We start from the raw sequence: 21,423 nt of genomic DNA, 5'->3' as shown, positions 1-21,423 counted from the left end.
TATTCATTCTTTTATATCTTAAAACTAATTACTAAAGTTTTAAAAATCACAAACACAAACCTTAGATCTTCTTCATCTCCCATTTCAATTCCAGCTTCCCTAAGCATAGCCAATGCTTCACAATATTCTAGTCTTAAAGTTGGCTCCAAAAATTTGAATGGCTCACATGGGAATTGTTTATTCACCGTCTGAATTTCAGTTTGAAACCTATTTGTACAAGAGTTAATAAAAATGTGAAATAAATGTTTTTAACACAAGAGGTCACTATGGTAATACATAAAGAAAAATTTTTAACCAATACTGTTGAAGTAAGGAACATACCTTTCTCTTCCATACATCTGATACACACTTTTTTTTTTTTAAACAAAGCAACATTTTTAACATTTTAGAGGAATTACTATGTGTGCAGTGAAGAGAAAAGGGCAACCTGAGCGGGTTCCAGGGTGGAAACATGCCTTTTCCTGCTCACCACACTCATCGCCAGACCTCCTAGGGAGGTTGAGGGAGCCTGTACTAAAGAGGCCAGTTGACATGGACCCAGGAGCCTACTGTACTACTCTTCCATGTTTCCACTGGTAACTATTTTAATTCAGAGATAACAGAAGGAAATGCTTTTAGAGCAAAGCTCTTTCCTGTAAGCTCAGCCTCAGTGTAGAAATTGCCTCGGGGACTTTCAAGCTCATCTGTAATAGAAACAGCAGCTAAGAAAAAAATATCTAGTGGGTATTGAGTCCCTGTTTATGTCACATAAAATCATTCTTTGAATTAGTGTATGCATCAGAAAAAAACTGTTAACAAGAAATTAAGTTAGATAATTAAATGCAAATACTTAAAAAAATATTTAACATCATTTCTCAATCCTGTATTATTTGTCACTGCAGTGGCATTACAGGATGAAAAACTTCCTTTATAATTCATATCAACTAGCACTGTTAGAAACATAAAATACCTATTTTATGAGGCACTAAAAAAATCTGATTTTTAATACTTTTAACAACATTTGTCATCATTGAGGAAGACCAAACTAATGAATATTGTTTTGTTTTCCCCCATTACCATTATACCATAAGTTTGTTTAGGAGAGTGCCTATTTCTTTCCCATTTTAATAATCCCTACAGTATGTTCATCATTTACCTTCTAAAAACAACAAATGTTCATTACACTAAACTGCTGCTGTAGAGGATGGCAAGATTAAAAATGTAGTTTTATTAAAGTATTTATGGATGAAATGGTAGCTGAGATTTGCTTCAGAATAACAGAGCATGGAGGGAAATGGGTAAAACAAAACTGGCCATGGATTGACAATGGTTGAAATTGGGTGATAAGTATATGGGGGTTCATTAGGCTAGTCTACCTTTTTTTTGGTATGCTATTTAAATTTTTTCATAATCAACAGAATTGAAAAAAGTATGTTTATAGTCTATGAAAACAGAAGAAATCATTGATTTATTCAAATCTTGACATAAGACGGGTTACAATGACCCCAAGAATTAATTTTTAAATTGCTTTGCTTTGAACATTAACCCCCATTCATGTTAATCAATGGTAATAAAAAATATGAATATCAATATTTTAAAATACATTTGTTTATTCTTCTGTTAGAGATAAGTACTAATGATAAACACGAGAGGGATAAGACAACCACTAAATAACCCAATTTACAACTGACACAGAAACTTAAAATTCCTAAATGATGTATAGAAGACAGGAAGAAGGCTTTTATTTCCAAGTTGCCATCTTAAGCCTACCCATTAAGCCCAGTGATAATGGTGTCTGAATATCTAATTTGTAAGCAGAGAGTTGCTTAATTCCAAGTGCTCAAATCATGCTTGCTCTTTTGTTACAAAAACAAAAGTGGAAATTCCACTTCCAATACTAAGTAGAGAAGACATCAATACCTAAAATAAATGAGCTTCATAAGCTTTCTTCAATTATAAATGTAAATGAAATAAAAATGTAAAAAAATGAGGGAGTTCCTTGGTGGTCCAGTGGCTTAAGACCATGTGCTTCCAATGCAGGGGGCCCTAGTTCAAACCCTGGTCAGGGAACTAGATCCCCCTAGCACCACAACTAAAGATCTCACATGCCAAAAGGAAGATCTCATGTGCCACAACTAAGACCTGGTACAGCCAAATAAATAAATTTTAAAAATACATAGTAAATAAGTAATGAGAAAAGCTCTATTCCTTAACTGTAGTTTCAAAAGATATTTTGTTTTACAGGGAGACATTAGTTGTTCTATAGACTATCTGAATGGAAGTTGCTTAAAATAAACTGTATAGACATGTTTCAGAGAAAAAAGGGTAAAAAAAAAAAAAAAAAAAAGTTGGGAGGAGTGGCCAAGATCATAGAATAGGAAGACCTTGAATTTACCTCCTCCCATGGGCATACCAAAATTACAACTGTTCACAGAGCAACTATCCATGAGAATGACCTGAAGGAAAGCAGAAAATATATTCTACAACCAAAGATATAAAGAAGTAACAACAAGACAGATAGGAGCAGCAGAGATGTGGCAGAGTCAATATTCATATCTACAGGCAGGCAACCCACAAAGGACAGGATAATCACAACTGCAGACATCCCCTCCAAGAAATGATAGGTCTGAGGCCCATATTGGGCTCCCCTGGCTAGGGATCCTGCACCAGGAAGACAAGCATCCTCTAGAAGGTCTGACTTTGAAGGCCAGTGGGGCAGGCACTTGGGAGAATTGAAGGCCTGTAGGAAACAGTGAATCCACTTAAAGGGAACATGTACAATCTCGAGACCTAGGGCAGAAGCAGTAATTTGAAAGGAACCTGGGTCAGAGTCACTTGCTGATCTTGCAAAGCCTCCTAAAGAGGCAGGAGGCAACTGAGATTTACCTCTGGGGACAGACATTAGCAGCATCCATTTTGGGGAGCTCATTCTATCACGAAGACACTGCTGCTGGCAAGCCCTATCTTGGAACTCTCCTCCTAGCCTACTGGAGTAAGTATCAGGTCTGGCCTACCAGCCAGTTAGCACCAGTACTGGGAAGCCCCGGGCCAAGCAGTCAGCCACACAGGGATACAGCGCCACCTACCAGCAGGCCAAGAGCAGCCATAGACCCCCTGCTCAAAACACCCCAGCTACCCCAGGATTTGGCCATGTCCAACAGAGGGCCCAGGATTGGGTCCCACCAAACAGTGGGCCAGCATCAGTTCTGGAAGACCTGTCCTGTCCACCAGTAACCAGAAGCCTCAGCACTAGGCAGCACTTGGCCACCAAATGGGCTGGGGGCCATCCAAGCCCACCGGCATGCCCACAGAAGTCAGCCCTGTCGGGGGGCATACATAGCTCGCGTATAGCAGGCATCCCTAGAACATGTTGCTCTGCTGAACAGAGAGCCCCACAGGCCTCTGTGGGCCCCACAGGATGTCTCCTACATGAGGCGATTTCTCCAAGATCAGGAAATATAATTAACCTATCTAATACATAGAAAAAGAAAAATTAAAAATGAGGACAGTTTACAAAACAAGAACAGACTCAGAGACTGAGAACAAGCTTACGGTTGCCAGGGGGAAGGTTGGGGGAAGGGATAATTAGGAAGTTCGGGAAGGACATATACACACTGCTATATTTAAAATGGATAACCAATAAGGACCTACTGTATAGCACACGGAACTCTGCTCAATGTTATGTGGCAGCCTAGATGGGAAGGGAGTGTGAAGGAGAATAGATACGTGTATACTTATGGCTGAGTCCTTTTGCTGTTCATCTGAAACTATCATAACATTGTTAATTGGCTATACCCCAATACAAAAGAAAAAGTTAAAAAAAAGTGAAGTCAGAAAAACAAATATTGTATATTAATGCATATACATAGAATCTAGAAAAATGGGTTAGATATTATTTGCCCAACTGAAATGGAGACAAAGACGTTGAGCACAAAGGTATGGACACCAAGGGGGGAGAAGGGGCCTAGGAGGAATTGGGAGATAGGGATTGACATATATACACTACTGATATTATGTATCAGAGAAGGCAATGGCACCCTACTCCAGTACTCTTGCCTGGAAAATCCCATGGATGGAGGAGTGTGGTAGGCTGCGGTCCATGGGGTTGCTAAGAGTCGCACACGCCTGAGCGACTTCACTTTCACGCACTGGAGAAGGAAACGGCAACCCACTCCAGTGTTCTTGCCTGGAGAATCCCAGGGACAGAGGAGCCTGGTGGGCTGACGTCTATGGGGTCGCACAGAGTCGGACACGACCGAAGAGACTTAGCAGCAGCAGCAGACACTATGTATAAAATAGATAACGAACGAGAACATGCTGCAGAGACTCAGGGAACCCTATCCAGTGCTCTACAGTGACCTAAACGGGAAGGTAACCCAAAAAAGAGGGGATGTATGCATACATACAGCTGATCCACTTTACTGCACAGGAGAAACTAGCACAACACTGTAAATCAACTATATCCTGCAATAAAAACTGAAACAAACAAAAAAAATGAGGACAGTTTAAGTGACCTCTGGGACAACATCAAGCACACAGACATTCACATTATACAAATCCAAGAAGGAAAAGAAAGGGGCAGAGAATGCATTTAAAGACATAATGGCAGAAAACTTCCCTAACCTTGGAAAGGAAAAAGATATCCAGGCCCAGAAAGTACAAAGAGTCCCAAGTAAGATCAACCCAAAGAGGTCCACAAGTTCACTGTGTGTGCTTAGTCACTCAGTCATGTCTGACTCTTTACAACTCCATGGACTGTAGCCTGCCAGGCTCTTCTGTCTATGGGGATTCTCCAGGCAAAAATGCTAGAGTGGGTTGCCATGCCCTCCTCCAGGGGATCTTCCCAATCCAGGTTTCCTGCATTGGAGGCAGATTCTTTACTGTCTGAGCTACCAGAGAAGCCCAAGAATACTGGAGTGGGTAGCCTATCCCTTCTCCAGGGGATCTTTCCGACTCAGGAATCAAACTGGGGTCTCCTGCATTGCAGGTGGATTCTTTACCAGCTGAGCTACTGGGGAAGCCCTGTAGGTTCTTTATCACACTGTAATTAGGCAAAAATTAAAGACAGAGAATATTAAAAGCAGCAAGGGAAAAGTAACTGGTTACATACAAGGGAACTCCCGTAAGTAGATTAGATGATACTCCCCTAAGGGGATTAGATGATACAGAGCAACAAATTAGTGTACTGGAAGACCAAGTGGTGGAAATCACTCAAGCTGAACCTACATATATAGGTTACTATATATAAACCCCATGGTAACCATATGCCAAAAATCTATAATAGATACACACACGTAAGAGAAAGGAATTTATATTAACACTAAAGATAATCATCAAGTCATAAGAAGAAAAAAGGAGAAACAAAAAAGAAATAAAAAAACCTGAAGGCAATTTACAAAATAGCAATAAGAACATACTACATGTAAATAGACTAAATGCTCCAACTGACTCAGAGTGGCTGAATGGATAAAACAAACAAGGTCCATACATATGCTGTCTGCAAGAGACTCACCTCAGATCTAAAGACACACTCAGACCAAAAGTAAGAGGATGGAAAAAAAACGTTCCATGCAAATGGAAATGAGAAGGACATTACATAATGATAAAGGGATCAATCCAACAAGAAGATCTAACAACTTTAAATATACTCAACATAGGAGCACCTAAATGATAAAGCAAATGTTAACATAAGGGAAAAATAACACAATAACACAAAACAGTAGAAAACTTTTAACTGCCCACTTATATCCATAGTCAGATCACCCAGACAGAAAATCAATAAGGAAACAATGGCCTCAAAAACATATTAGATGACATGAACTTAAAAGACATATACACACACACAGGCCATTCCATCCAAAAGCAGCAGGATGCACATTATTTTCAAGTACACAGGGAACATTCTCCAGGATAGATCACACAGTAGGCCACAAGATAAGTCTCAGTAAACTTAAACTTAAAATCCTATTCTGGATCTTTTCTGACCACACTCAAAGAGACTAGAAATCAACTACAAGGTGAAAAACAAACAAACAAAAAAACCCAGCAAAACCCATTAACACATAGAAGCTAAACAATATGGTTCTAAACAACCAGTGGGTTACAGAAAATATCAAAGAGGAAATAAAAAAATACCTAGAGACAAGTGAAAACAAACACATCAATCCAAAGTCTGCAGGATGCAGCAAAAACAGTTCTAAGAGGGAAGTTTACAGTGATAAAAGCGTACCTTAGGAAATAAGAAAAGTCTCAAACAATCTAACCTGACTTAAAGGAATGAGAAAGAAACAAGCAAAGCCCAAGGTTACTAAAAGGAAAAAAGTAATAATGATCAGAGTAAAAAGAAATAAAATAGACTAGAAAAAGAGAATCCAAATCTGTAGCATCAGAAATGAAAAAGAACTTACAACTGACACCACAGAAATATAATAAAGGGTCATAAGAGATTATTATGAATACATATATGCCAATAAACTGAACAATCTAGAAGAAATGGATAAACCCCTAGAAATGTGAAATATCCAAAGACCGAATCAGGAAGAAATAGAAAGTGTGAATAGAACAATTAACAGTAATGATGTTGAATCAGTAATAAAAAAACATACTCTCAACAAACAAAAGTCCAAGACCAGATGGCTTTAGAGGTGAATTCTACCAATACTTAAAGAATTAACAAGTATACTTCTCATCCTATTCAAAAAAGTTCCAGAGGAAGAAATGCTTCTGAACTCATTCTATAAAATCAGCACCACATTGATACCAAAACCAGACAAAAAGGAAAATTATATGCAAAAATCTTTAAAAATTAGCAAACTGAAATCAATAATATATTAAAAGGATCATACACCATGATCAACTGGGATCTATCCCAGGAATGCAAAGATGGTTCAACACCCACAAATTAATCAATGTGATCGACATTAACAAACTCAGGAATAAAAATCATACTATCATCTCAACAAAGAACTTTATGACACACAATTCAATGTCCATTTATGATAAAAACTCTCAACAAAGGTATAGAGGGAACATACCTTGTGTACTGTTGGTATTAGTTAACCACCATGGAAAACAGTATAGACATCCTCAAAAAATTAGAAATAGATACAATTTAGCAGTTCCACTTCTGGATATTTGTTGAAGAAATTAAAAAAAAACTAATTTGAAAATATATATATATATATCCCTAAGTTCATTTCAGCATTATGATTTCATCAGTCAAGATATGGAAGCAACCTAAATGTCCACTGATAGATGAATAAAGAAGATGTAGTGTGTACACACACACACACACACACACACAGACACACTGGAGAAGGAGATGGCAACCCATTCCAGTATTCTTGCCTGGAAAATCCTATGGACAGAGGAGCCTGGAGAGCTATAGTCCACGGGGTCTCAAAAAGTTGGACACAACTGAGCAACCAAACAACAACACAGACACACACTGGAATATTACTTAGCCATAAAAGAATGAAATCTTGTCATCTGTGACAATATAGAAGAATGTAGAGGGTATTATGTGAAGAGAAATAAGTCTGACAGAGAAAGACAAATACCATATGGTTTTACTTGAATCTAACAAAACAAATTAAAAAACATAACAAAACAGAAACAGACGCAGAGTTACAGAGAACAAACTAGTAGTTACCAGAGTAGAAGGGGTTTGGGGGATGAGTGAAACAGGTAAGGGGGATTAAGAAAAATAAATTCCCAGTTTAAAAAAAAAAAGTCATGGGGATGAAAGGTACAGCATGAGAAATACAGTCAATTATATTGCAGAAATATGGAATCACTATGTTGTGCACTGGAACCAACATAGTGGAATAGGTCAATTACACCTCAATTAAAAAAAGGCATCAAAATATTAATGATGGTTATTCTCTGGGGGGTGGGATTATGGGGGATTGTTAATTTTTATTTTATGCTTTTATTTCTAGCTGTCTGCAATAAACATGTATTGTAAAATCAAAATGAAAACAATACATGTCATGAGAAAAAAAAAAATCAGTGGTCTTCAAATAGGAATTTTAAATACAATCCTTCATCAGTTATCAAAGCACTAGATAATCTGTCATATCCAACTTAATACTTTGAGTACTCTCAAAAGTATGGAGAAAAGAAAAGAGAAAAAAAAAGACACTCTTGATCCTAGTTAACATGCCTTCCATCCTCTTATTTTCTCTATTTTAAACATTATCATAAGAAAAAAATTTCTAATGCACTTTTAAGGCAGAAACTATTTGCCAGTTTAAAGGCTATACAGAAAGTGAACATTTAACATAATACAATTTTATGAACACCCAGACATGCCTAATAATTTCTATAAATGTGTCAATTCACCAGGCCCACATAAGCTGAAAGCCCTTTCAGTATACCAGTTTCTAATTTCTACTGAGCACTCACTGTAAATATAAATTGATCAAAAAATTAAACAGTCTCAACACAGGCTTAACTTACACAGATTCAGTAAAGACTAGAAACTGAAAGACTAAGGGGACTCTTTAACTCTGAGGTAAGTAATAATATTATCTTCACTTGTAACAGCAGAGGAAACTGAGGCCCAGAGTTATATAACTTCCAAAATGCCCACACAAGATATATAGCCAGGGGATTTGATCCTAGGCTACCTGGACCTGGCTGAGCTGAAGCTCTGAAATACCACTCCCTCCCTGTGCTCTCTTGCTCAGTCATGTCCGACTCTCTGCAAACCCCAAGGAATGTAGTCTGCCAGGTTCCTCTGTCCATGGGATTCTCCAGGCAAGAATACTGGAGTGGGCTGCCATTTCCTCCTCCGGGGGATCTTCCCCACCCAGGAATTGAACCTCTGTCTACAGAGTCTTCTGCACTGGCAGGCAGATTCTTTACCACTGAGCCTCCTGGGAAGTCCTACTATCTCATACTACCTCTCAAATAATAAAGGTAACATAGGCTCTATTTCTGAGAAATTAAGGATGTAAAATATTGAGGAAAAAACAAATATAGTTAGGCTGTTTACAATCTGGTAGATTAGCTAGCTAGCTTAACTGGCTGCAGCCCTAACTGACTTGGATTCAGACGTACTCTTTTGAGTGTGGATTTTCCCACTAATTAACTGATAATCTAACTGGCAAATCTTCATATATATATATATATATTTTTTTTTTTTTCAATAAAAACTTAGTTTACATGTTTTAAGAACTGCTTCATTTTGGAGAACTTAAAACTGTTTTAAAAATTAGATTCATCTAAGGTTATAAAATATATATATTTTTACCTTTTCTGAAGTCCTTTGAATATCTGCACTAAAGTGTCGGCAATTTCTTCCACAACTTCATGGTAATGGTAATTAAAAGCCATTTCAATATCCAAGCCAACAAATTCAGTCAGATGTCTGTGTGTATTAGAGTCTTCAGCTCTGAATACTGTAACATTAATAAAAGAAAATGGAAAATGGTGTTTACATAGTATGTAAATACATAATTAGCATACATTACACAGCACAGTAAATGGTGTTTTAAATTTTGGATAAATTGGGATTTAAATACAAAAATTCTATTTACTAGTACTCCAGTGGCACTATTTCATTATCATTATAGGGTTGGAAAAAAATCTTTGATAAGTCATCTGTCTCAGCATTCTCATGGATGGCAAGTTCATTACAAATTCCTATAGTCGTAAAAGCTGTAACAAATGTAAATTAATAAATGAGACTCATGAGAATCCCAAGGGAATGCAAGGTTTTGAAGTGCCTTCTCAATAATTAAAATAGATTCAATACAGTGAGTTCTCAATTTTATTAAAACTTGACTCAAGCTAAATGAAATCTGTGCAGATGGAGTAATATTACACACTCCAGCCATTACCTCAGTCCAGTTGCTATTATCCTCACTGCACTTTCCTCCTCTCCAGTCTTCCTGACTCTACTCTGCTCCATTTTTTGTATCACTGCAAGATTGATATAATCTATAACTCATCCTTGCTCAGTAACTTACAATGGTTCCCAAATGACTACCGCAATAAGACAAAATGTTTAAAACCTTCATGCTTTCATAATTTAGTCCTATCCTGTATTTCCCATTTCTTAATACTAATTAGTCTTATTTTTATTTCCTCCCATGCTCTTTACTCATCTCGCCTCCTCTGACTAGAACGCCAATCCCCATTGTCTATATCTTCTACTCTGTCCTTAGAGCCCACTTCAGTATGAACTCTCTCTCATTGTGACTCTAGCAAATTCCATCTTCTCCCCTTTTTACACTCTCTAAACTATATAATTAACACCAATCTGCTGATTGCACAGCACAATCTGATTAACTGCTGTGAAAATCAGTTGATTACTCCCTGTGACTGCTGTATGTATACATGTCTTATTCTGTCTTGAAAGCAGGGAGAATGATTTTCCTTTCACAAAGCATGGTCTGTCTGCAAATCAGCAGCATCAGCAGTACCTGGGAACATGTGAGAACTGCAGAATCTTAAGCCTCATCCCCGACCTACTGGTCAAAATCTGCATTTTAACAAGGCCCCCAGGTGACTCATGTGCACATTAACATTTGAGAAGTGCTGGTTGATTCTTCTTTTATGTACATGGAACCCAGAGCAAGGCTGTATACATGCAGTAGGTGTTCAACGTGTAATTGTTTAACAGATTCAGAAAACTAAAAAGCTTAAAGATCTTGCCAGTTTTTCTATTAGCAGGTATTTAATTTTTATTAGGCCTTCAAAAAACTTACATATATACAATAATTTGGTGAGTTTTAAAGGATGAAGTAAAGCTAGTTTTTGCTTATAATTAGTCTCGTAAAAGAATCTGTCACATGATTGTGTGTGCTTACTTGGACTTGTAGCAACTATATCTTAAAAACTATGTTAATATAACCTACTAAATATCATACATTTGTACTAATTTCTAATGGGCTTTAGCATATTAACAATACTAAGAACAGTACAAATAGTAACAGTAAAACAGAACAGCTTTGGAATAAAATTGGTAGCACATTTGTAAACTTCCAAGACTAGTAAAGGGGCTATCAAGGACAACAAAATTTATTATTTGGAAGGTCTGCCTAAGTACATTGTCATTTTTTACCTCAAAGTCTAGTGTCTATGTAGTCAGCATATAAAAAGATTTAAGCTTTCAAAATGTCTGCATGTAAAATGTGTTTCTAAAACCATTACTATGGTACAATTAATGAATTTTGAGAAAACTGTAACTGCCAAAAACCTTACCTGGCCCAATACAGAAAACCTTCTCAAAATCAGCACAAATACACATTTGCTTGTACAGCTGTGGAGACTGAGCCAGGTATGCATTATTTTTAAAATATGACACAGTAAATACATTGGCTCCTCCTTCACTGGCAGCTGAAATGTAAACATTTAAGTTATTACAAGTAATTGTAAACTTATCAATGCAAACTTCTAGTAAAAACAGTTTATACTTTTGGTTCAAGTATTTCACTAAAAGAAACAACTAGAAAATCAAGAATTGCAGAGAAACTATAATCATAATATGTCATATATCTGATTCTAAACAGTTTACATTTAGGACAGACTTACTTCTTTGGCTACACCTCCATTTTACTTCTTTTGCTATGTATGCTCTCTTTCTACATCAATTTTAAATCTATTAAAGCTACTCTGGAGTTATAAAAAATTTTTTTAAATGGGAAAAAAGATATAATTAAAATCCATTCGTAACATTTTATTGTTATTTAAGTAACTAAAAAAGTTAAATGATTAAAAATGTTAAGTTTCTCATTAAGAATTAATGAGGTTTTCCCATCTATAGTATCTAGTAACTTGACACTGCAGTTTATAAAAAACAAAATTGTAATACCAATTAGACAGAAATCTACATCATGAAAGTAGTTTCTGATGTACCTTACATTAACAAAAAAATCTTGCTTTATGTGTTACTGCCTTATTTTATAATCATTATCATGTAATGACTCCTGAAATAGGGAATTTAGTATTACTAGTGTTAGTGATATCTGATTGCTGCTATATAGCATAGTCTTCAAAACAGTCTCATAGCAATAAACCTTAAGGAACACTTGGGACTCTTAAATTAAAAAACAAAACAAATGAAAAAAAAAATCCCCCATAAAAAATCTAATATGAAGCCAACTTTGGGGAAACCAATTTATTTTAAAAAAAATAAGGGAAATAAAGCATACCTGAGATAATTTTAGGAGTTTGTATCTCCACAAAACCCTTCTTAGTTAAAGTTTCTCGGAAAAGATGGCAGATGCCAGACTGGAGACGGAAGATTGCCTGACTAGTTGATGTCTATAAGACAACAATAAAATCTAATTAAATCAATTTGACACATTAACTGAGACAGAGTACTTTCTAATCAGACCACATGCCTGGGAAGTTCATACAGAAAATAATTCATTATATGAGAGAAAAGTTAGGAGCTGACAATCAGTATAGGGATCTATTTTGGAATTTTTCATATTCTAGAAGGAGAATTACAATTTTGCTCTTTTATTTCCAACCAAAGAAAAATACTTTTCAGGCCAAATGTTAGAGGCACAACCAATAACCTGTGTGAACAAATAGCTAATACAGTAGGATGTCTAACTATTGTGGCCAAAATTATGAAAAACCTGAGGTTTCTAGGCAGTATTAAGAGAACTTTTGATTACTGCTAACCTTTTCTATATGCTGTAAATGAAAATGGAAAAGGTAAAAAGCAGGCAAAAAGCAAATAATCAGGGGAAAAATGAGTATATAATAAGGGCAGACAAGTTAGAAAGAACTCTTAAGGTGACAAAGCATTTAAACTTTAGGTAGATTATTTAAGTAAAGGAGGAAGATGTGGTCAAAACATTAAGAAAGAGAGATGACATTGGTTTTACGATGATGAAACCACTGAACTCTTTCACTTGCAACCAAACCAGAAAGGGAAACAGAAGACCTATGTATGGGATTACTATATACACCATCAGAGCCAACTACTTCTTTATTATAAACTCTGTGCTCAGATCAAATTCAAAGGATTGAGGCATTAACTGCTAATCTCTACCTGATCATTCTAAAGTGTGCACAGAACTTCTTTCACAATTATGTAGTGACAACTAATTATGTTTTTTCTTGCTGACTATCATGTCTGAAACAGGTACTACCTGGGAGTAAGCCCATTTTATTAGCTTCACGCTCCTTTGTCATTTTAAAATGAAGCAAGTCAGTATCCTGTGAACTATTACTTGACTGTCCTTGTTGCCTGCAATTCTTTTTAGGGGAAGGGTGAGTCAGGTAAATTACTTTTTGTATTATCATATTACATATAGGCAAATGTCAATTAGTTCTATAAACCTGAGTCAGGTATGGTACTCTTGCCCACCTTGATTTCAGCACAATCATGTCACTAAATAAACAAACGAGGCATACCCTAAGATCAATGACTCTGTTGTCTAATCTCGTATCCTGGTTAACAGTAGCTCTTCCTTCCTAAAAAAAGGATAAAAAAAACAGATTTTATTAACTTTTTTTAAGGACACAAACATTTGTAGAAGTCATGTTAATTTTTAAATGAGAAGAGGTACATTCATATGTGTTCACATTATACCCCCAAATCAAAGATCCTAGAAATAAGTGGGGCCAGAGAGAAATTATTAAGAGAAAGAGCGCTTGAAAGAAAAGAAATGAGAATGAATTAAGCTAAATGCTTTTTATCCACCTCCCACAACCAAACCTTTGACTCATTACTGGGATATCAGAATAATTAACAACTGTCACAATCACTGATCCCTGGAGTTTACCTGCTAGTTGAAAATGGAAGGAACAAATAAAAGCTGACAAAGCATGTTTTGGGGACCAGTGAGACACTTTCAGAGAGTCTGTGAAGTCAAACCTACATTTCACAATAATATCTTTAAACACCCATTTTTTTCCTGACTATATTTAGAAGTTTTCCAAAGGCTTTATGATGTGTGCAGACAACAGAACGAATGCTGAGGCAGATATGAAAATCTAATTGTTGTGTATTGAGCCAGATATTACCAAGAATATAGACATGTAACAAAATGTTACTTTTGACATTAAAAAATACATTTCATATGTTATTGCTGTTTTTATTATTTATATAGGAATACACAGACATATAATCTAATTATATTATTTTTAATAAAGTCATAAATATTAAAAATTTTGTCTTAACTTTTAATACTGTATCTAATACTGTAAATGGTGGTAGACATACCTATAAAAATAAAAGCTTGTGGGGTCAATTATTTTTAAAAATGTAAAGGAATCCTGAGAGCAAAAAGTTTGAGAACTTTTAATGTAAGAGTAGCTTTCAATGAAAATGAAGCTCAAATCAACTCATAGGTACCTTTCTTACAAAAGCAGGACATCAAGTTATCAATGTTGTGTAAACTAAATATACAGAGGAAGCACATTATTTCAAAAATATAGTTTTCACCTCTTCTCCTTCTACTTCAGGCCGAACAGCATCGTCCAGCTGCAGGGGCAGGCGGGGTTCAGCTGAACTGATCACATAAATCTGAAAGTGAGAGATTACCAAAAATACCAAGAAGCACACAAAACCTGTTATCTTTTGCTTAAAAAAAATCTACAGTTGACTTAACATGAGAAACATTGTTTGCATACATCTTTAACTGAAACTACTTGCTAAAATCAAACAAGATGGCACATGTTTCTACACCTATAAGATGGGGTTAATAGTTATTTCCTGTCTACATCCCTGTGTTGCTGGAATAGTCAAATGAAATAACATATGTATGAAGACTTTGTAAACTCTAAGATGCCCACCAGTATCATAGTTGAGGGGTCTGGCTTAAGGTCTCTTTTTGTCAAAGGAAACTTGTCACAGGCAAATCACCTTACCTAGAGCTTCAATATTCTTCTGTAAAATGAGGCTGGTGTTAAGAATCAAATGGAATAAAGAATAAGAAAACACTTTGATTGTTTGAAGGTGCCATTAACAAATAAGTTATCGTGACTATTAACAGTATCTGGCCATTTCTACCACCAGGATCAAAGTCAGCTCAACTTTGCTGCACTGCTCCTTCCTTTCCTCATTCATTTTCTAAATATCCCTTCACTGCCTTCTTTCATCAAGTATATCAAGTATATCTTGCTTCCTGCTGCTCTCCTGGTTGGGAGCTGCTGGAGAAGGTGTTTCTTTATGGTGTTAAAATCCCTCAATATTTATTCAAACTAAATGCACATTTTAGTGCTAAAAAGCAGTTAGGTCATAAAGAAGGAGATGGGTTTTTTAGCCATTTAAGTGCATGTTACCCTATTAGTTTCCCCTAACTATTCCTGGAAAATCTGCTAAAGCACAAGAGGAAAACAGACTTTACTTAATTACAGAAAGGAAATTATATTCTTCCAGTTGGTAAAAAACATTTAGCATTCAGCTCAGACACTTCAAGAAAAAGTATCAGAAGGATACTCCAGTCCTACTCATAGTAAAATAGAACTCTTTGTCACCATCCTCTATACCCAAGTTTTTGTGCTTCCCTTTGATTAGTTAACAGAAACTTGATCTCCAATGCAAAGCTGGAGATCTGGACAGCTACCTCTTTCATTTTTCTAACTAGTAGAAAAATCTCCTTCTTTAGGTTGTGACCACTTTCATCCCCCAAACTTCACATAGTGATTGGTACTACTCAGTAACTGCGGGCTGGATAAATAAATGATAAGAGAGTCATTGCTTATTATAAAATTCTATTTAGTATACAGTGTTTTATGCTTTGTGAGATACTTTATAATTATTTTTCTTAAGGCAAAATTTGTTTGCAAGCACTTTAGGCTTTATATTTAATGTTTATTAAGGTTTAACTGGATCCTAGGTAATTAAAATATTTTAGAAATACATTTTCTTGCTCTAGTCACTAATATTTTATTTATTCAAGTATTGAAAAAGATGTTACTTGGAAGATAGGGTTTTTTTTTTCCCCCCTTGGTCAGCATACCTTTAGATCAGTTTGCCTTTACTAGATTATAGACTTCCTGGTGTGGTTAGTTTGAAATAAGACGTACAAAAAGATAACAAAGTAATTTCGCGAGCTAGGTCAGTAAAAAATACAAGATTTTCTAAGTCTTAAAGAGTTTCATGACAATTAATTTCAATTAAATACAACCTCTACTACCAAATTAGCATGTATGGATCAATCTGTCCTTCTGCATCCATCTGTTTTTGCCCACCTACCTGACATGTACACACACACACACACACACACACACACACACACACACACACACACACACACACGGGTTAGAGTGGGAAAGGACTATTCCATAAGAGAAATTCAATGAAGAATATTGTGGATACAAACTAGGTCTGGATCTGAGACTGTAGGTTGTAGGTTCAAGATTGCAGGGTTATTTTAAAAATACTAAATATATGTGAATTCACTTATAACATTGTTAGTTTGTATGTCTAAGAAAATAAATGTGGGATAAATCTTATGTGAAAAAGTTATTGCTGGAATCTAAGCCCGATACAGTATTATCTCTTTTGACTTTTCTATACTGTAAAATACCAGAAATACAATGATTACAAGGCAATACAATGATTAATAGGAGTTAGTATAATGAATCAACCTTCATTCAAAGAAGCTGACAGCAAAATAGATTCATGATAGTGAATAAAGCTTTTCAGATGTGTTTCATACTTTCCCTGCGTGGTACGGGAGATGTACCATGTCAACAAGCCCGGGCTAGCTTGCAGGATGAGGAGAGTCACAGGGACAGACGGCCCAGGAATGTCAGTGAGCCCAGTTGATACATCACATTGTACAGATCACGCATCCCAGATGCTGACCCCAATTCCCTTACTGCACAGAATTATGAACAAATAAAAAATGTTTGTTGTTGTTTTAAGTCGCTAAGTATTGAGGTGGTTTGTTATATGACAAAAACTAGTTGAGTCAATAATCAATTTACAAATCTCAATATTTTATATCAACTCTAATTACAGAGTTGATGTGAATAGTTGTAAGAACTATTCAAATCTATTTCTGGACACAATTTTATATTTTGAAAAAAATTACCTTTTGAACATGTAACTCTACATCTTGTTGTGTACAGCTTCCGATTTTCTGATTCACTTTTCTCACAATGCCTTCCACATCGACGATGCTCTCTTTGTTGATGCTGTCAAAAGAAAAACATTCCCAACTTTAATCATCTTGTCAGAGGTGTCAGAACTTGTTTGGTGTTTTACCAGTAAAGCTGAATACATTAAATTCTTCTTTAACATAGTAAGCCGCTTGAGATAAAGCCAGTCGCTTTAACCCACTTATAATAAGCTACCATGCAGCACACATTGTGAAATTTCTTGAAGAGATGATTTTCCAGGCCCCATAATTTAGTTACCATTTATAAAATACTCTAGACATAACAGACAACAGGACCAGCACTGAACTGTGAAAAAGTCTTTCAGTTATTTATTAAAGAATATCTCCCTACCCACAGTTGAAATTTACTAAGATCAGCATTTCCCATAAAGAGAAACATTGGCTTCAATAAATGCAATTACTGGTATGTAACAGAAGTACATTAATGTAGAAATACATTACATAATAGAAGAAGGTCAACTGCAAAGATTTTAAGGCAATAAGAGGACATTAGAGTACTACGATGGAATCTTCATTGCCTAAAGTTTGAGTACACACTACCGCTGGATTTGTGGCAGATACCCCATTGGATTGGGTACTTTCATTTAAGAATGCCTACCTGAAGCTAGCTAAATATAAACTATGAGTAAAAAAACTGTATCTCCTGAGCAATTTAATTCTATAACAAACTTGAATTTTGAATACCAGACACTTAAAATCGGAGATAACTGATTATTTTTTGGTCTCTTGTATATAACCAAGGGAAAAAAAGTGGAATCTAAAATGGCGGTTCCCATACAAAATGTATCGGCTCTCCTCCTGTGTATATTCTTGTACTGACAGAACATGTCACTGTACATTTGTGGAAAAGGATAAAATTTTAACTTCCAGATCTCGGCGAGTGATGTCAGCATGATGGCAGTTCAACTGGCCAAATGCAAATTCCCATGTAAAACTATTAGTTAAAACTCTCAGGTGGTAACTGAAGCTACATAAGTGAGTTGAAAAGAGAAGGAAAGAAGAAAAATGCCAAAGTGACAACTGACAGATAATAGATTTCCTGGGGCAGCCGGCATAATAGAAAGGGCAAAAATGGATTAGGAAAATCTGTCCTGGACTCCCCGTTTATCTGCTATCACAAGCTCCAGTTAACTTCTGCATTACGGTCTCATGGCTCAAGTATCCCTACACAAAATTCTGCAAGATGGATGACCAGAATCTAAACAAAGCAAAACAATAATAAAAAGATTTAACCATAATAAGAAAAAGTCTATTCATTTGGATAAGGAACTGGGTCCTTATTAGTTATGCAGCTTTCTGATAAGATCCTAGAAATCTAACAACTTATATTACAAACCATTTCAACAAACATTTGGGTTGGAAAAGGATCATATAATAGGTTAAGCGTTGTGAAGTAAGACATTTTTGCCCTTCCAATCCCGATATTTGCCTTTATTTCTAGTAGTTATGTTCTAGAAGAGCAGACTTAGATCATGATAAAATAATTCTGTTCTAATATCTCTATGGCTTTATCTATATCTATCTGTCCCTATTTACTCATGCACATGAATGAATTCGGAAGAATAAACATTAAAACAAAACTAAAAGAAAAGTCAAGTTTGTGAAAAAGGGTAGGCTAGAACTTGCTAGTTAAAACTAGTTAAAGCTTATATGAGGGCTTAGAATGGGAAGGACTAGAGATCTCTTCAAGAAAATTAGAGATTCCAAAAGAACATTTCATGCAAAGATGGGTTCAATAAAGGACAGAAATGGTATGGACCTAACAGAAGCAGAAGATATTAAGAAGAGGTAGTAAGAATACACAGAAGAACTGTACAAAAAAGATCTTTACGATCCAGATAATCACGATGGTGTGATCACTCACCGAGAGCCAGACATCCTGGAATGTGAAGTCAAGTGGGCCTTAGGAAGCATCACTACGAACAAAGCTAGTGGAGGTGATGGAATTCCAGTTGAGCTATTTCAAATCCTAAAAGGTGATGCTGTGAAAGTGCTGCATTCAATATGCCAGCAAATTTGGAAAACTTGGCAGTGGCCACAGGACTAGAAAAGGTTAGTTTTCATTCCAATCCCTAAGGTAACGCCAAAGAATGCTCAAACTCACGCACATTGCACTCATCTCACATGCTAGCAAAGTAATGCTCAAAATTCTCTAAGCCAGGCTTCAGCAATACGTGAACTGTGAACTTCCAGATGTTCAAGTTGGTTTTAGAAAAGGCTGAGAAACCACACATCAAATTGCCAACATCCGCTGGATCATTGAAAAAGCAAGAGTTCCAGGAAAACATCTATTTCTGCTTTATTGACTATGCCAAAGCCTTTGACTGTGTGGATCACAATAAACTGTGGAAAATTCTTCAAGAGATGGGAATACCAGACCACTTGACCTGCCTCTTGAGAAATCTGCATGCAGGTCAGGAAACAATAGTTAGAACTGGACATCGAACAACAGACTGGTTCCAAATAGGAAAAGGAGTACTTCAAGGTTGTATATTGTCACCCTGCTTATCTAACTTATATGCAGAGTACATGGTGGCTGGATGAAGCACAAGCTGGAATCAAGATTGCTGGGAGAAATATCAATAACCTCAGATATGCAGATGACACCACCCTTATGGCAGAAAGCAAAGAACTAAAGAGCCTCTTGATGAAAGTGAAAGAGGAGAGTGAAAAAGTTGGCTTAAAGCTCAACATTCTGAAAACCAAGATCATGGCGTCTGGTCCCATCACTTCATGGCAAATAGATGGAGAAACAGTGGAAATAGTGGCAGAGTTTATTTTTTTGGGCTCTAAAATCACTGCAGATGGTGACTGTAGCCATGAAATAAAAAGACACTTACTCCTTGGAAGAAAAGTTATGACCAACCTAGGCAGCATATTAAAAAACAGAGACATTACACTTTGCCAACAAAGGTCCGTCTAGTCAAGGCTATGGTTTTTCCCGTAGTCATGTATGGATGTGAGAGTTGGATGATAAAGAAAGGTGAGTGCTGAAGAATTGATGCTTTTGAACTGTGGTGTTGGAGAAGATTCTTGAGAGTCCCTTGGACTGCAAGGAGATCCAACCAGTCCATCCTAAAGGAAATCAGTCCTGAATGTTCATTGGAAGGACTGATGTTGAAGCTGAAACTCCAATACTTTGGCCTCCTGATGTGAAGAGCTGACTCATCTGAAAAGACTCTGATGCTGGGAGGGATTGGGGACAGGAGAAGGGGACGACAGAGGAGGAAATGGTTGGATGGCATCGCTGACTCAATGGACATGAGTTTGAGTAAACTTTGGGAGTTGGTGATGGACAGGGAGGCCTGGCATGCTGCAGTCCATGGGGTAACAAAGAGTTGGACACAACTGAGAGACTGAACTGAACTGAACTGATGTGTATTTGTATGTATAGAGTCAATACAAGAGGGACTGCAATACTTGAATAAATTAATTGCAATATTCCACTTTGTAGAAAAAGTCTATGTGACATGATTTCATCTGACACTGTGTGTTATGATGGCTTAATACTATATTGTAAATAAACTACAGCTTGACTGTTGCCATAAAGAGATCCTACTAAAGTTTGCTTTACATTTTGAAACTAATATGTCATTGTGTCTTGTACTCTGAAAGAGTGCTATATCTAACAAGCAACTAAAAGCTCTTGGTTTTTATAAAGGATATGGCATGCGTGGAAGCAGAGGAGCTCCTGGGAACTACTTTATTATAGGAGAAATAGATGAAGTAAATTAAATATATCTTTTTAAGAGCTAAGTCGGCTATTTTTTATTATTACCAACACCTCCCAAAACACACTATCACAGCATTTTTTTTATACTTCTTTCATTTTCCAACTACCCTTCTGCCCTGGAATATAGGGACTCACTCTACAAATAAAATTAGTACAGCCTTGATATTAGAAATACCCTAACAGGCAGAACAGACTTTATGTCATGCATTAGGAACTGTCAATCATTTAATTTAATTAGTTTACTTCTAACTCCTTTTATCCAGGACCTGAACTTCTAATTTAAACTGTCTTTAGAAAAAAAAAATTGTAAAAATCGCCATTCTTCATATAAAGTGTTTTATAAAAATATTTTAGGTGGACTATGGGTGGCTGAGATGGTAAAGAATCCGCCTGCAATGCAGGAGACCTGGGTTGCATCCCTTGTTTGGGAAGTTTCCCTGGAGAAGGGAATGGCAATTCACTCCAGCATTCTTGCCTAAAGAATTCCATGGAGAGAGCCTGGTCGGCTACAGTCCATGGGGTTGCAAAGAGTCGGACACGACTGAGTGACTAAAACAAGTACATCAAGTTTTGTGGGTTTTTTCAAGTTTTTTTTTTTTTTTAAATAAATGA

General features: G+C 36.3%; 1 protein-coding gene across 1 annotated transcript in view; it reads right to left on the bottom strand.

Moving 5' to 3' along the window:
- The window catches only part of DARS1 (aspartyl-tRNA synthetase 1), a 62,745-nt gene that overhangs the window by 6,543 nt on the left and 34,779 nt on the right, over positions 1–21,423 (bottom strand). The window contains exons 5-11 of the mRNA XM_061135709.1: positions 16,992–17,094; positions 14,393–14,473; positions 13,360–13,419; positions 12,141–12,252; positions 11,191–11,325; positions 9,236–9,383; positions 61–207 (exon numbers count right to left, since the gene is read on the bottom strand). Coding sequence (XP_060991692.1) covers positions 61–207; positions 9,236–9,383; positions 11,191–11,325; positions 12,141–12,252; positions 13,360–13,419; positions 14,393–14,473; positions 16,992–17,094 — 786 coding nt within the window. The remainder of the gene's footprint in view (positions 1–60; positions 208–9,235; positions 9,384–11,190; positions 11,326–12,140; positions 12,253–13,359; positions 13,420–14,392; positions 14,474–16,991; positions 17,095–21,423) is intronic.

This window comes from Dama dama, chromosome 33, assembly GCF_033118175.1.
Source record: "Dama dama isolate Ldn47 chromosome 33, ASM3311817v1, whole genome shotgun sequence".
Lineage (NCBI taxonomy): Eukaryota > Metazoa > Chordata > Mammalia > Artiodactyla > Cervidae > Dama > Dama dama.
The sequence above is the reverse complement of the archived record's forward strand: the minus strand, read 5'-3'. Positions and strand labels throughout refer to the sequence as shown.